At 36.1% G+C, this 17,064-nt stretch overlaps 1 protein-coding gene across 1 annotated transcript; it reads left to right on the top strand.

Moving 5' to 3' along the window:
* The first annotated feature begins 12,611 nt into the window (after window positions 1-12,611).
* On the top strand, window positions 12,612-16,603 carry LOC103965652 (kinesin-like protein KIN-10A). The gene is given in 7 exon segments (XM_009378722.3): window positions 12,612-13,027; window positions 13,030-13,349; window positions 13,863-14,018; window positions 14,111-14,218; window positions 14,320-14,430; window positions 14,531-15,979; window positions 16,190-16,603. Coding segments are annotated over 7 exon segments (2,748 nt in total). The 5' UTR covers window positions 12,612-12,717; the 3' UTR covers window positions 16,484-16,603.
* Window positions 16,604-17,064: the final 461 nt, after the last annotated feature.

The following is a 17,064-nucleotide window of genomic DNA, read 5'->3' as shown; positions in this document are numbered from 1 at the left end:
ATTTTAGGGTTATTTTACTTCCGGTTCCTGGTCAACCAAATTTTTATTTTTCTCACCTATACACACATCGTTTTCAAGTGTTAAAACTTTGTAACGCTACACTACCAAGCCAATCCTTTTGTTAGCACTCACGCAACACGTTTGGTGATGGTATATACACACCCATTTGTCCTTCTCACATACAATTTGTTAATTTATAGCTTGATTTTTTTTCAATTCATTCAATCTGACTGCCAAAATTTAGAGGGGTATGTAAGAAGTAAAAAGAAGTTGATTTTATTATTTTTGCAATTGTATGTATTAAGAAACATAAACTTTTTGTCACATATTCAACATGAGGCTTTTTCTAGAATTTCACAATCCAATAACATAGAGAGTGTTGTAAGGTTTACTTGGTGAGCAAGATCAAACACTAAGTCATGCAATAACACAAGTAATATGAGCTATGTATAAAGTAAGACTTAATTAGGGTTGTAACCGGATCACAACCATTTGGAGGGAAATATAAGGAACAAATTTGAATTTAAATGATGCAGTTAGAGTTCCTTTGATAACTGATTGCAACTGCTCACTTAATGGGAGAAAGCAGTTGCAATGCATATATAGAAATGCTTGGTCCCTCTTCTTGGTAATCTATCTTTGTTCCATATAGTTTGGTTTGTCCCATTGAAAACCTGAGAACTCTAACGTGATTACAAGAGAAGAGAAGACTAACCATTGCCCTAAGAACCGATTCATCCACTGCAAAACATGGCTGCAAATTCAGGTTAGTGCTTCTGCCGCTCAAGCAATGATATAACTGAGTTCTGCCACTCAAGCGGTGGATTCTATAACTATGCTATGCTGCTCAAGCGATGATATAACTGTGCTCTGCCGATTAAGCGGAATGAGAACCTTTTCTGTAAATTATTAGGGTTTATGCATGTTTATTTAATGCCCTAGCATAGTATAAATTCGTTGGTAAGGTTTGATAGTTTTGATCTCTAAAAGGACCTACATGTGGTATCAGAGCCGATCCATTTAAACCTAAATTTGTTATATATATATGTGTATGTTTATATAAATATATGATGATGATGAACTTTCCGCTGCTATTCAAGTCTGCACTACGGGCATTGCAGAGAATGATACACCAGTCTCACAAATGTATGTGTTGAATTTTGAGTACTGATATCATGTAATACACTTAATTCTTGCACCAAAGTGTTCGAACAAGTATAAAGGTTACATGCATTCATAAAGGGTACTTCAAAAGCAGTTCATAATATTAACAAGTTAAGAAATTTCCAAAGAAATTTGTTTGCTGGATTGTTATGAATTGACGTATAATGAGTGATGAATTCAAGTACTTATGTGATCCTTCTTGCCTAAAGGTGTAGTATTGCATAAGATTATGTCCTTTATACTTGGCTATGCAATGAAGTTGAAATTCATATACTTTATGGATAGTTTCTTGCCCAAAGGTGTAACTAGTTTCATAGTTTAAGTGTGACAAGACTGATTAAGACTAGTTCTTGTTTACAACACTTATGAATTTTCAAACCAAATGTCTCATGATGTAGGGTTTAATATGCTTAACCATGTTAACATTGAAAAGTTGAATGGTAACAACTTCAACACTTCGAAGCAACAGATTGAAATGAATTTGGGAATTCTCGAGTTTAACATTGCTTTCAAGACTCCTAAACCAACAACATTATTTGTTGGAAGCACTGCCCAAGAAGGGAACACTTTGCCAAATGGGAAAGAGTCAATCAGATGTCTTTTCTCATTATGCAAAATGCAATGAAAGAACACATCAGAGATGGCATATCCAGTTGTGACTTAGCCAAGGACTATATGGCTAGGATTGAGGAGAAGTTTAAGTGGTATGACAAGGCTAAAGTGGGTGCATCACTTTTTACCCCCATTAACAGCAAACATGATAGGTCAAGTAGTGTACGTGAGCATTTGTTGAAGATGGTGAATATTTCCAACAAACTGAATGCAATAGAGATTGGTATCACTGATCAATTTCTGGTGCATATGGCCTTGTATTTTTTGTCTGGAGAGTATGGCCAGATCAAGGTCAACTATAACACTTAAAAGGAGACATGAAGCATCAATGAACTCATTGCCATCTATTGTCAAGAGGAAGAGAGGTCAAAGAAGTTAAAAACAGACAGAGTGGAACTGGCTAATCTTGTCAATACTAGCAAAGGCAAAGGGAAAATGATTGTGGGGAACAAAAATGATAATTAAAAGGGCAACAAACCTTCTGGAGCTCGAACCACACTAAATGCTACAATAGGTCCCAAGAAACAGTTCAAAGGTTCTAGTGTGTCTCTCAAAACTAGTGGAGCCTCTACCTCACTTGGTTTACAAGTTCAAAAGATCCTCATTTTAAAAAGTGTTATCACTGTCAATCCACTAAACATTTAACGAAGAATTGCCCAGCCTTTAAGGCATGGCTAATTAGGAAAGGTATGACTGTTTTTTATGTTTTTGTAACTGTGGAATCAAGCATGGTTTTTGTACCTCAAAACTCTTGGTGGTTTGACATTGGATGTTCCATCTATATAACAAATTCTTTGCAGGGATTTCAAAGCTAGAAGGAGAAAAGTAGAGAGTCATATAATGTTTATGTTGGGAATGGAAATAAAGTATTGGTTGAAGCAGTTGGTACTGTCATGTTGAAACTGTCATCTGGTTATGTTTTAACTTGAACAATGTACATTATGTACCTTCACTTAGAAGGAATTTATTTCCTGTAAGTCAGTTTGTTAAAAATGGTTTCTCTTATATTGGAGATGCCAATCAAATAAAGTTTTATCTTAAGAACCAGTTTGACAGTGCTATTGGCTATGCTTTCCCAAATGGTGACCTTTGGCAAATTGAATGTTCATATTATCATGATTGTTTCAACATAGTGCATTTTGCACCAAAGAGAATGCTCACTAATGATACATCTTCCATGCTTTGGCATCGAAGATTGGGGCATATCTTCAATGACAGAATGTTGAGACTTAAAAATGATGGTATTCTGTCAAATGTCAACCTTGATGACTTCTTGGATTGCATAGATTGCTTTAAGGGCAAGACCACTAATTTAACTAACAAGAATAAAGCTAAAAGAAGAAATGATCTCTTAGAGATCATTCACACAGATGCGCGTGGTCCATTTCCAACAAAAACAATATGTGGACACTCTTACTTCCTTCTCTTTATAGATGATTTTTCAAGATATACTTACTTGTATTTGATTTCTGAAAATTCTCAAACTTTAAATTGTTTTAAAATCTTCAAAGTTGAGGTTGAAAAACAATTTAATAAGCAAATCAGAATAGTGAGATCCGATCGTGGAGGTGAATTCTTTGGGAGGTACACAGAACAAGGGCAACTCAAGGGACCATTTGCATTGTATTTGCAGCAAGAGGGAATAATGGCTCAATATACTACACCAGGTACACCATCATAGAATGGAGTAGCCGAGAGAAGAAATAGAACTCTTAAAGACATGGTAAGGAGCATGTTTTCATATACACATCTTCCAGAATTTCTATGGGGTGAAGCCATTAAGACAGCCAATTATATACTCAATAGAGTGCTAACCAAAGCTGTCAACATTACACATTTAGAAGCTTGGACAGGGAAGAAACCTAGTTTTTCACATTTCCATACATGGGGATGCAAGTGTAAAGCTAGGCTTTACAATCCAATTTGAGTTAATTCATTATGATATATGGGGGCCATCTCTGATTACTACTCAGCATAGTGTGTGTTGGTTTGTAACGTTTGTTGATGACTGCACTAGAATGACTTGGTTGTACCTCATGAAAACTAAAAGTGATGTGGGTGGCATCTTCAAAAAGTTTTATCACATGGTCAACACTCAATATTCACCCCCTATTAAAGTGCTTCAATCAATAATGGTGGTAAGTACCTTAATCAAGATCTTTCCTAAATTTTTACTGAAAAAGGCATTCTTCATGAAACTACATGTCCTCAAACCCCATAGCAAAATGGAGTTGCCGAACGAAGATTACCTGTGCTCTTCTTATTGGTAGCTGTGCACCTAAGACATATTGGGCTGATACAGTCACCTATGCTATTTATCTCATAAACCGAATGCCATTGCGTGTTCTCTCTTTTAGAACTCCTTTGGTCATGCTTGCTAATCATGTTTTGCTCCCTTATACTCTTTATCTCAAACCCAGGGTTTTTGGTTGTGTGGTGTATGTATATCTTCACGAAAATCAAAGAAGCAAGCTTGATCCATGTGCGGTGGATGTGTTTTTATTGGCCTTAGTCCTCAACAGAAGGGGTATAGATGTTATCATCGTCTTACTAAACATGTATAAGTCACCATAGATGTGACCTTATTTGAAGATGAACTTTTTCCCCCTGGCCTTAATCTTCAAGGAGAGATGACTGGAAGTGAATGTAAGCCCTGTTGTCTTTGATATAATAGGTAACACGATTGAAAGCCCAAGTGGCCTAAGTGGGCATAAACAAGCTAGCTTCAAAAGTCCATATGGCATGATAAGTATGCTGCTGCACATGGCAGTGCTAATAAGCCCATTTGGGCATGAGAAAACTACAGATGGCAGCAAGGAAGAAAAAAAAATAGCCCAAGTAGCAGGCATAATGATGATGTTGTTGAGGGCTCATCTAGGCGTGAAAATGCTACAAGTGGCAGCATGGAAGAAAACAAAAACCCAATTGGGCTGGGCAATCAGGTCGATACAACAAGGCCAGAAAATGCAAGCCTAAGTGGGCTGGGAGCACGACCAACTACTTTCACGTGGCAAAAGGAAGTGATAGCTGGTGCCGACTCTTTTACGTTTAACAACCCCTTTCAACCTCCTCAAGTTCCCATCAATGATCCTACATATATTCTTTTTAATGTAAGTACTCATTTAGAAATTGTTAAACCACTTTATGAGTTACCTCCTAGACAGAATCGAGGAAAACCACCAAACAGGTACTCTCCAGAAGGGAAAGTGTGGTATTCAATTGTTAACTATGTCTTTACTCATCGACTCTCGCCCAAATATTGTGCATTAGTCCAACAAATGGAAACAATTAAAATACCTACTAAAGTGGAAGAAGCCTTGAGTGATTTGAAGTGGACAGGGACAATGCAAATTGAAATGGAGGCGTTACAGAAGAATAAAACATAGAGTGTGGTTACACTTCCCAAAGGAAAGAAATCCGTGGGATGCAAATGGGTATTTACCATTAAACGTAAGGCGGATGGGACAATAGATAGATACAAGGCGAGATTGGTAGCCAAAGGGTATACACAAACCTTTGGTGTTGATTATTAAGAAACATTTGCTCCTATTGCAAAGATGAATACAATCAGAGTTCTGTTATCTCTTGCTGCTAACCTTGATTGGCCACTGAGACAATTTGATGTGAATAATGCATTTTACATGGGGATTTAGAGGAAGAGGTGTATATGGATTTTCCACCAGGATATGGCATTAAGAATTCCAGTGGAAAAGTATGCAGACTTCAGAAGACATTATATAGGTTAAAACAGTCGCTGAGAGCTTGGTTTGGGCGATTCACTCAGGCTATGAAGAAGTATGGATATCGACAAGGGAACTCATATCATACTTTATTCATCAAGCGAAAACATGGTAGAGTGACCTTACTCATTATATAAGTGGATGATATGATTGTCGCAGGGGATGATACAAAGGAAATTGAATGGCTACAGGGGTACTTGTCCTCTGAATTCGAGATGAAACATCTAGGAGGACTCAAATACTTCTTGGGAATTGAAGTTGCTAGGTCTTGAGAAGGCATATACTTATCACAACGTAAGTATGTGTTACACTTGTTATAAAAAACTGGTATGCTAGCGTGTAAACCTGTGGATACACCGATTGTGTGGAATCATCATCTCGCGATATATCAGGATTAAGTCTCGACAAATAAAGAAAGATATCAAAGGTTAGTTGGAAGATTGATTTACTTGTCACTTACATGACTTGATATTGCCTATGCGGTAAGTGTGGCAAGTCAGTTTATGCATGCACTTGGTGAGATCACACATGGCGGCGGTAATGCGAATTCTCAATTATTTGAAATGAGCTCCTAGAAAAGGGTTAACGTACAGAAAGCATGGACACATGGAGGTGAAATGGTATACTGATACAGATTGGGCTAGAAATATTACTAATTAGCAGTCTACGTCAAGATACTTTACGTTTGTAGCTGGTAATCTTGCGACTTGGAGAAGTAAGAAGAAAAATGTGGTGGCAAGGTCTTCGACCGAGGCTGAGTACAGAGGAATGGCCCATGGTATTTGTGAGCTCTTATGGCTTCAGATTTTACTCACTAAGATAGGGTTCAAACCAAAAGGGTCTATGCTGCTGTACTGTGATAATCAAGCAGCACGGGAGATTGCTAACAATCCAGTACAACATGATAGGACAAAGCATGTTGAGGTAGACAGACATTTCATAAAAGAAAAGCTAGATGTTAAGTTAGTTGACATTCCGTTCGTGAAGATAGAAGAACAGTTGGCAGATATTCTAACTTTATGCAGTTTCTGCTAGAAGGCTTCAAGACTCACTCGACAAGTTGGGCTTATGCAATATCTATGCACCAACTTGAGGGGAGTGTTGGCGTGAGTCCTAATTTGGTTAGGAACACTACTACAATATTAGCTTTAGGTGGCGAATGATGGTGGCGGATATTAGAACCATTCTGTCTGATAAAATATATCCGACACATCATTTAATTAGTGGGGGATATTAGAAAATTATGTTGGTTATATCCGACATAAAGTCCTGATGGATATTTAATGGAGGATATCATAAAAATCATGTCGGTTATAACCGACAGTAATTTTGAATTTTTTTTAAAATATTTTTGAAGATTCTATCGATTTTTAAGTTAATGGTGATGGTTATAACCGACCTAAATTGACTATTTTATTATTTTACTTTTTGGCGGTTATTATTTTAGTATTCTAGTGGTTATAACTGACATAAATGAAAATTTATTATTTTAATATGTTATATTGATTAAAAATAAATAAATAAACACATATTTTAAATAATTTTTTTTTTTCACTCATGACCCTAAAGTCTAATGAACCCAATTCCCACGAGCCATAAATTTTCTGAGAGAATAATAACAACAGACTACAATTTGAAGTTCTATCATTTTTGTAATAAGGATTATGCTCCCTCACAGGCAAGCAACAAGATACAAAGAAATTCAAACAATTTTTTCAATGCGTCACAAAGCACATTGTCTGACACATAAACACACATGAACATGTGGTGTACTCTATCATGTCTGATTTTATTATTTTAAAATGTTATATTGATTAAAAATAAATAAATAAACACATGTTTTAATTTTTTTTTGTTTCACTCATGGCCTTGTCAAATATAACCGACATGAACAAGGCAAAATTTTGGATGATCGCCAGAATAATCTCTTAATGTTTTTTTTTTTTTTTTTTTTTTTTTTTGCGATTTTTTACACATGCTATCTTAGAGTATATACAAACATATCTGACGGTTAGATCATTGAAACTAGTTTCGTAGAATGCATATCCTATCAAATTGATAGATTTAACAAACACTTAAGAGTTAATGTTATACTTCCATTAAGTATAAAATAAGATTCATTCACTAGTGTAAATATTTTAAATTGAAGATCGAATTCATTCATTGCATTCTTATAGGGTCGAGGAGTGTAGCTATAAAAAATCATCAAAATCGGAGCTAAAATAACCGTTAAATTGTGATTTTTCGTTTATAACCGTAAAAAACTTTTGTTTTGTTACCTAATCTTTGAATGTTTGTTTTTCGTGATTTTTTACGTATGCGATCTCGGAGTGTGCACAAACAAGTTTAACAGTTAGATCATTGAAAAAAGTTTCGTAGTATGTGTATCGGGTCAAAACAGTAGATTAAATAAACACTGAAGAGTTAATGTTATACTTCCATTAAGTATGAAGTAAGATTTGTGGTATCCACTAGTGTAAATATTTTAAATTGAAGATCAAATTTATTCATTGCATTTTTATAATGTCAAGGAGTGTATCTGTAAAAAATCATTAAAATTGGAACTCAAAATAACCGTTAAATTGTGATTTTTCATTTATAACCGTCGAAAACTTTTGTTCCGTTACATAATCTCTGAATGTTTGTTTTTTACAATTTTTTCTGTATGCAATCTCGGAGTGTGTACAAATAAGTTTTACGGTTGGATCATTGAATTTTTTTTGTAGAATGCATATCGCGTCAAAACGGTAGATTAAACAAACACTTAGAGTTAATATTATACTTCTATCAAGTATAAAGTAAGATTTGTGGTATCCACTAGTGTAAATATTTTTAATTAAAGATCAAATTTATTCATTGCATTCTTATAGGGTCGAGGAGTGTAGCTGTAAAAAATTATTAAAATCGGAACTAAAATAACCTTTAAATTGTGATTTTTCGTTTATAACCATCAACAACTTTTGTTCCGTTACGTAATCTCTGAATGTTTGTTTTTAAAAATTTTTACGTATGCAATCTCGGACTATGTACAAATAAGTTTTACGGTTGGAGCATTGAAAAAAGTTTCGTAGAATGCATATAGCGTCAAAACGGTAGATTAAACAAATACTTAGAGTTAATATCATACTTCCATCAAGTATAAAGTAAGACTTGTGGTATCCACTAGTGTAAATATTTTAAATTGAAGATTGAATTCATTCAATGCATTCTTATAGGGTCGAGGAGTGTAGCTGTAAAAAATCATCAAAATTTGAGCTAAAATAACCATTAAATTGTGATTTTTCATTTATAACCGTTGAAAACTTTTGTTTTATTACCTAATTTCTGAATGTTTGTTTTTTGTGATTTTTTATGAATGCCATCTCGGAGTGTGTACAAATAAGTTTGACTGTTAGATCATTGAAAAAAGTTTCGTAGAATGTGTATCACATCAAAACAATAGATTAAATAAACACTTAAGAGTTAATGTTATACTTCCATTAAGTATAAAATAAGATTTGTGGTATCCACTAGTGTAAATATTTTAAATTGAAGATCAAATCTACACATTACATTCTTATAGGATCGATGTGTGTAGCTGTAAAAAATTATTAAAATTGGAGCTAAAATAACTATTAAATTGGAGCTAAAATAACTTTTGTTCTATTATGTAATCTTTGAATGTTTGTTTTTTACGATTTTTTACGTATGCGATTTTGTAGTATCTACAAACAAGTTTAATGGTTCGATCATTGAAACTAATTTTGTAGAATGCATATCTGCATTAAATTTGCCTAAATTTTTAAGTGGGAAAAGTAATTTGTGCTAAATTTTTATTTATGTTTTTCAAGTATTGATTAGACAATATTTAGTTTGTGTGATGACATTTTCATTGTACAATTATCTTTTTGTTTCTTTATTGCATATTTTACATGAGTTATTATCTATTAAACCAAACAATTGTTTATTTAATTTTTAAAAATGTATTCTATTTAAATACATATTATTTATTTATTTATTAACCAAACAATTAGTATTTTATTTTTTAAAATCATAACAATATTTTTTTTGGGGCGGGAATTAAAATTGGGGGGGGGGGGGTGGAACGCCTTTTTTTTGTTGCTATCGGTTAAAATCGCCAGTAATGAAAATGTTTCTGTCGGTTTCTATCAGTTTTAACCGATAGTAATGAAATTTTCCAGAATAAAACCCCTTCATCTCTTCCTTGCACCGATGCCTTCTCCCTTCCCCCTTTTCTCCTCTCCTTATTTCCTTCTCCTTCTTCTCTCCTTATTTACTTCCAGTTCAACACTTGCAACCAAAGTTCAGAAGGTAACACTCTTGCTCTTGCTCTTTCTCTCTCTCCCCCTCTCTCTCCCTCAATCTCTCTCTCTCTCTCTCTCTCTCTGTGTCTCTCATATGGGGAACTGTGGGTACGAATTTAAACTTGCTAAAATTTGTTAGTAGTTAGATGTTGTTGGAAAACTTGAATAATTTTGTGTTGTTTGTTTCAGTGGGTTGGATTCTGTTGGTGGTGGTGCTATGAGCGGATGTGGTCGCTCAAAACGGTTAGCACAACATTATGGTGCTGATGCTGCTCGAGACACCTCAAATACGGCCAGCGAGGTCACGAAGTATAGGAGGAAGTGGAGGAAAATTGCTACTCAAGGTATATGTGTGTGCTAGACATGAGTTCAAGCACATTTATTTAAGATAACTGTAAGAAGCAAACAATAATGGATGTTGTTTAAGATAAATAGTCCATACAAATTCTTCCCCTGTCAAACATGTTGTCATCAGAGAGGAAGGATTTGAAACAGGTTGAATGTGGAAAATGCAGTGAAAATGGAAAATGCACAAAGTGCAGTGAATGCAGTGAATATGGAAGGATTTGAAACATGTTGTCAAACAGGTTGAAAATGTAGAAGGTGGTTTATATCCAACAATGCAGAAATAGGTTGAAAATGCAGAAAGTGCAGTGAATGCAGTGAATATGGAAGGATATGGAAAATGTAGAAAGTGGTTTATATATTTTTTTATTATTAATATATTTTTTGTCGGTTTTATCTGACAATAATGCTTTTATTTATTCTTATTAATAAATTCTTTGTCGGTTATATCCGACACAAGTTCTGTCATTTTTAGTATTTTTTGTCGGTTTTATCCGATAGAAATGCTCTTATTTATTTATTATTAATATATTTTCTGTCAGTTATATCCGACACAATTTCTGTCGGTTTTAGAATATTTTCTGTCAGAAAATTCATTTCCTGACACTGAAAATTCTGTCGTTTATTATATATGTCACTGCATCCATTTTCTGTTTGATTTTGCTTAAAATCCGACAGTAATATATGTTTTTTGTCAATTTTTGGACCGCCAGTTATAGATAATTTTGTAGTAGCAGAATATAATTATTATTATTGTATTTCCTAATTTGGTTAGGAGTTATTAACTATTACTTGTACTACGAAGGATGTGGTTATATTACCTCCAAGATGGAGAAGAAGAATAATAAGAAAGATTGAAATCCTAAAGCTAGTTTTATCTGTATGAATTCGGCAGGAACTCGTATTGTAACATCTAACATGTTAAATATCCGGTTGTAGACTTGTAGTTGGACACCTCTTTCTCTTTCATTCATTTATTTTAATTATTTAGACTATTCCGGCTTTCCATACAGGTGTATTTGTCAAAGTTCTAATAATATGAAAGAAAGAAAAAAAAAAAAAAAACAAACTACAACTAGAAAGATACTAAGAAAATTGTAAGAAAAAAAGAAGGAAACCCAACACCTACAGAGAATAAGGGCGGAACAAAGGATAAAGAGAGGAGGAGAAGAAGGACGAGGAGAAGGAGAAGAAGAGGAGGAAGAAAACTTGGAATTGATGACGGCAACGGGAGTAAGCCTTGCAGAACGATGCGAGAGCGGGACCGAGAGAGAAAGACGGAGCATGTTTATAGACCTGACTAATATAATACACAGGTTTTGGGAGTGTAAATTAGCAGGCTTTCAGATACAGTATAAAACATGTGGGTCCAATTGAATAATATGGGTCCTATTTAGTACATAACTGAACCAAACACTCTGGTTTGTATTATTTATCCTATCTGATCTTTTACACTGGTTGCCAAAGAGGACAAATTATCTAAATTAATTAAAAAATCTGAAACAACCCCGAACAAAAAGCAATGTGCAGGGCACATGAGTTATTTTGGATGAAAGTTTACTAGAGTTTGTGTGAGATGGTAAAAAGAAAAAAAGATTGGAAAATATATATACAATTCATTTGAAATTTTAGTTTATAGGAAAAATTGAAAATTATGTATAAGTTGACATTTCAAAAAATTCCCTTACATTTATTAGAAAGGGAATTCAAGCTAAAACATCTCACTAACAATAAAGAAAAATATCATTAACCTTAACCGTTATATTAAGTGACAAAAATTTACATCTAGCAGTTAAGAAAGTATTTTTCGGGCCATTAATTTGGCTATGGTTTACCATACCATCAATTACTTTTCATAAGTGGTGGCAAATCAATTCATTGGGTTGTTAATGGGCACTCGTTAAAACTCGTTTAATTTGATATCACCATGATATAGGAGTGAGATTGATAATGGTGATGATGTGTAAGATGAAATCAAACTAAATGAATATTAATAGATACTCATTAACGACTAAATGAGCTAATTTATCACCTCTACTTTTCATGCTTAATACAATTGCGGGGTTCTTTGAACCCTTTATACCTTAGAAATCAATACAGTGAATTTGCTTAGTAATTTCACATTTTCCTTTTACCATAACAAAATTTTGTATTATGTTGTCACTCACTTTTTAGATAGTAGCCTTGAGACAAAAGATATGCATCTTCTAATGAAAAATCATTGTTAAAAGGAACGTTGAAATTACTTGACCCACCAAGTCAATTTGAAAAGCAGATGAAATTAAAAAAAAAAAAAAAAAAAAAACAAAACAAAAGGAAAATAAACTAGACGTTACAAATCACAACGGCTACATTTTTAAAGTTCGAATGCAATTCTGAAAGCCCCTCATTTTCAAATTACAATCCTTTTGACTTCGTTTAATTCCTTTCCAAGACTCTTCCATTCCAGCTCTCTCTCTCTCTCTCTCTCTCTCTCTCTCTCTCTCTCTCTCTCTCTCTAACCCTCATCGTCTCTGCAACTCAGATCAAATCTTGGATTCTTGAACCCCAAAATGGCTCCGACGCCGTCTTCTTCCAAATTAAACCACTGCCATACAACCCAGTTCAAGACTCCGCTGTCCAAGCACCGCCTCCAGTTTCCGAAAGCCCACCCATCTCCGACCCCTAACTCAGCAGTAAAAGACCCGCCGGCGGAGCACCCGGTCGAAGTCCTAGCCCGAATCCGAGACCACCCAGATCGAAAAGAACAACCCGCATCGGTTCTCCAGATCAATCCTCAGAGGCAGAGTATTCGGGTCCGGGCTGATTTTGGATACCGGGATTTCACGCTCGATGGGGTTTCTTTGTCTGAAGAAGACGACTTGGGACGTTTTACAGAAAATTTGTCCAGTCCAGGATTGACAGCGTGAAATTGGGGGAAAAATGTACGATCATGATGTACGGACCCACTGGTTCAGGGAAGAGCCACACCATGTTCGGGTGTTGCAAGCAGCCTGGGATTGTTTACAGGTCGCTGAAAGATATTCTTGGGGACGGAGAAGACGATGGTGGTACGGCGGTTGGGTCGTTTGTGCAGGTCACTGTTTTGGAGATTTACAATGAGGAGATTTATGATTTGTTGTCGAGCAATGGCGGCGGAGGATTCGGGTTTGGATGGCCAAAGAGCAATGGCTCCAATTCTAAGGTGATAATATTAACTGGGTCTCTCTTTTCCTTGTTGAATTCTTGACGATCTATGGTTTTTCTGTAAAAAAATTCTGTGTTTAGAACTGTAAATTCGGATTTGGAAAATGGGTTTTCTGTGCAAATTTCGATATTTGGATTTGGTTGGTTGTTGGTTAAACTTAGGGGGAATACCTTCAATTCTAAGGTGATTAGACTAACTGGGTCTCTCTTCCTTTTCTTATTTAGTTCTTGATGATTTATGAGTTTTCTGTCACATTTAATTTTTGTTTAGAACTCTAAGTTTGGATTTGGAAATGGGTTTTATGCAAGTTTGAATTTTTAGATTTGGTTGTGTTTGCTCACTGTAAATTTGATTAAGTTGGTTGTGTTCACTTCAATTCAAGAAAACTAATTATAACGTACTCTGAATTGGTTTGCTCACTGTAATTTATAAGGATAAATTGGTTTGGTTCTGTTGGCTCACTGTACATAGTTTTGCTTTGGTTTTCTGTACTATTACTTGGATCTGCAGGTTAGGCTTGAAGTGATGGGAAAGAAGGCAAAGAATGCAACCTACATTTCTGGAAATGAAGCTGGGAAAATTTCAAAAGAGATTCAGAAAGTGGAAAAGAGAAGGATTGTTAAGAGCACCCTTTGCAATGATAGAAGTTCTCGAAGCCATTGCATGGTAGAATTCCCTCAAACTTTCAATTATATAATAATAAACCAAATCTTGTTTTCCACTAGTTGGATATAACTTTTTTTCCAATTTCTGTACAGATAATCCTTGATGTGCCAACAGTGGGAGGCCGCTTGATGCTTGTGGACATGGCTGGATCTGAAAATATCGAGCAAGCAGGCCAAATTGGGTTCGAGGCAAAAATGCAGGTAATTTCTCCGTGGTCGTGCTTAATTTATGCTTGTATTGTATGCAACACTTTCATTGGCATCATAACGATTGCTGAGTTATGCTTACATTGAATTTGCAGACTGCAAAGATCAACCAAGGAAACATAGCTTTGAAAAGGGTAGTTGAATCCATTGCCAATGGCGATTCTCATGTGCCCTTCAGGGACAGCAAACTGACCATGCTTCTACAGGTTACTTTTAGTCACACTAATGCCAGTTACTAGGTTTATATGGTGCCCTTTAACTGTGTAAGAGTATGTGGATGATGGTTCTTCTGTTCCTTTTGTCCAGGATTCTTTTGAGGACGACAAGACAAAAATTTTAATGGTCCTGTGTGCAAGTCCGGACCCAAAGGAGATACACAAGACAATCTCCACCCTTGAATATGGTGCAAAAGCAAAATGTATTGTCCGCGGCCCTCATACGCCACTCAAGGACAAAACTGGGACTGAAGATGCATCTGCAGTTATTTTAGGATCAAGGATTGCTGCCATGGATGAATTTATCCTTAAACTGCAAAGGGAGAATAAGCTCAAAGAGAAAGAGCGGAATGAAGCACACAAGGAGCTAATGAAGAAAGAAGAGGAGGTTGCTGCTTTGAGATCTAAACTTGAGCTTACAGAAGGGAAGAGATCTGGGGCAAAGGAGGAAGAAATCAACTTGAAGGTGAATGAAGTGGCCCAGACTCTGAAATATGAGTTGGAAAAGAAATTGGCTGAATGCCAGAGAATGGCTAATGAGTTTGTTGAACTAGAGAGAAGGAGAATGGAAGAAAGGATTTTGCAACAGCAGCAGGAAGTTGAGATGCTGAGAAAGCGGCTGGAGGAAATTGAGCTTGAACTGTGCCGCTCAAGTGATGGAAATGGTAAGGAGAGCGGGTCAAAGGAGCCTGATGGAACGCAGTTTGCCAAAAGGTTGTTAGGAATCTATGCCAGTGATGATGCAGGAGGAATGGTAAAGTCAATGGATTTAGACATGGATGATCAAGAACCGTTTGCTCGGGAGATCAAATATGTAGGAGTGGTACCTGGGGTTGCTTCTCAATCTGACAGCAATATTGTAAATGCTGCACACATTGATTCTTTTGAACCAAAATATGCTGACAGGGTATGCCTGAGCACTGTTTTTGAGGAAGAAGAAATGGAAGAAGAGGAAGGAGCTAATGAAAATGCAGAGGCTGAAGAGGTTGAGAAAGAAGTTATAGAGGAAAAGAGAGTGTGTGTGGTTGATGGATCTAGCTTCAGGAGTAATTATAATGTGGGCTACCTGACATCTTTACCTCAGGAATATCAAGATACACCAACTGTGCATCGGCAAAGCAGAAATCCAGAGGAAGAAGATAGCAATGGAAAACCGGATGATAGGCTTGTCAGAATCCGCAACATATTTACACTCTGTGGAAACTACAGAGAGCTATCTCAGCATATCCCAAGTCAAGCACCTACTGTTGCATCAGTTAAATCAGAAAATGAGCAAAAATTGGTGGAACCAGAGATAAACAAAAGCCGAGTGTGTGATGAGAGAGCATTGGCTTCCAAAGAAAACTGCGACCCTTCAAATGAGGGCATTGATTCGGATACAACTGAAGTGTATGTGAAATGGGAGGGCTCAAAAGAAAATCCGGGGAAGTTTATTACAACACTGAAGGTTGTAAAAGACGCAACCCTTGCTGACCTGCGAAAGTTGATTGAAATCTATCTCGGGGCAGACAATCAAGCATTCACTTTTCTCATGCTTGGGGTAAGTCCTTCTGTTAGTCTCAAACCATGTTTCAACATGCTAGGCTACAGTGCAGCATGCTAGGTTGCAGCTTTTCTGGTTTCTAAGAAATTGGAATTCTTTAGTATATTTTCTGTTTCTGATAGAATGCTCAAACATAGAACTCTTTAGCCTCTGCGATTAAGAAACACGAAAAACTCCATCTAACCATCTGTGGATACTTCATGGCAGGACCCGAGTGGAGCTTCAGTAGCGAAGGAGAAGGAAGCAGCAACTCAGGCAACAAAGCTGCCCCTATGCGACAATCAATCAAATGGGTACCTGGCTTGCCTGAGACCACTGAAGGGAATGCAAAGCCCAAGTCAGCTTTTCCCATTAAGTCCTCTCCCATTGAAATCACTGGAAAACCAACTGCCACTCACTCCAACTTCCTGCTTCTCAGTCCAAGGTGGTGATTGTACGACACCCCAAGTAGCACCGAACTTAGGTTCTACTCCTTATATCACTGTCAGAAAACATAAGTAGTACTTCTGAATCTGATTGCATGGAATCTATGGATGGTTTGGTTGTAACAAGTGCACTGAGACGGTGCAACTTGTGTAATGAAAAAGCACATTATTATATGAATGTGTTTCTTTTGGTTCATATTAGCGTTCTTATTCTAATTAAAGCACACTATACATGGACTGCCTAAGATTACGTGATCAAGAGTGCGCTTCTATTTTACGAAAATCAACCTATACTTCGCTAAGAACAATGAACCATAGAACCTATTTCGATTAATTAAATTCATTAAAACATCATAATTAATGAGTTAGCACATCTCCACTTCTCTGCCACCTACGGATCTCTCCTCTCATTTGGTGTCATGGACTCCGGCCAAGGTTCTCTGAAGGGGAGTGTTCAAATCTAAGAACCGATGCATGTGGAACTACAATTTTTCATTTAGGTTGGCTGCGATTTTCGTTCATTAGAGCTACACTTTTTCATTCATGTGGAGCTACAACTTTTCAATGTACTGCTTTATTAGTCCATTTTTAGAGTACAGTCCAGTTGGAGTGAGTACTTGTTAGAATAAAGATGAATTATACACTAAATGTTTGATA

This window comes from the organism of the source record quoted next, unplaced genomic scaffold (genome assembly GCF_019419815.1).
Source record: "Pyrus x bretschneideri cultivar Hongxiangsu unplaced genomic scaffold, Pyrus_bretschneideri_v1 Contig73, whole genome shotgun sequence".
NCBI classification, from domain to species: domain Eukaryota; kingdom Viridiplantae; phylum Streptophyta; class Magnoliopsida; order Rosales; family Rosaceae; genus Pyrus; species Pyrus x bretschneideri.
This window is presented reverse-complemented; position numbering and strand designations above follow the sequence as displayed.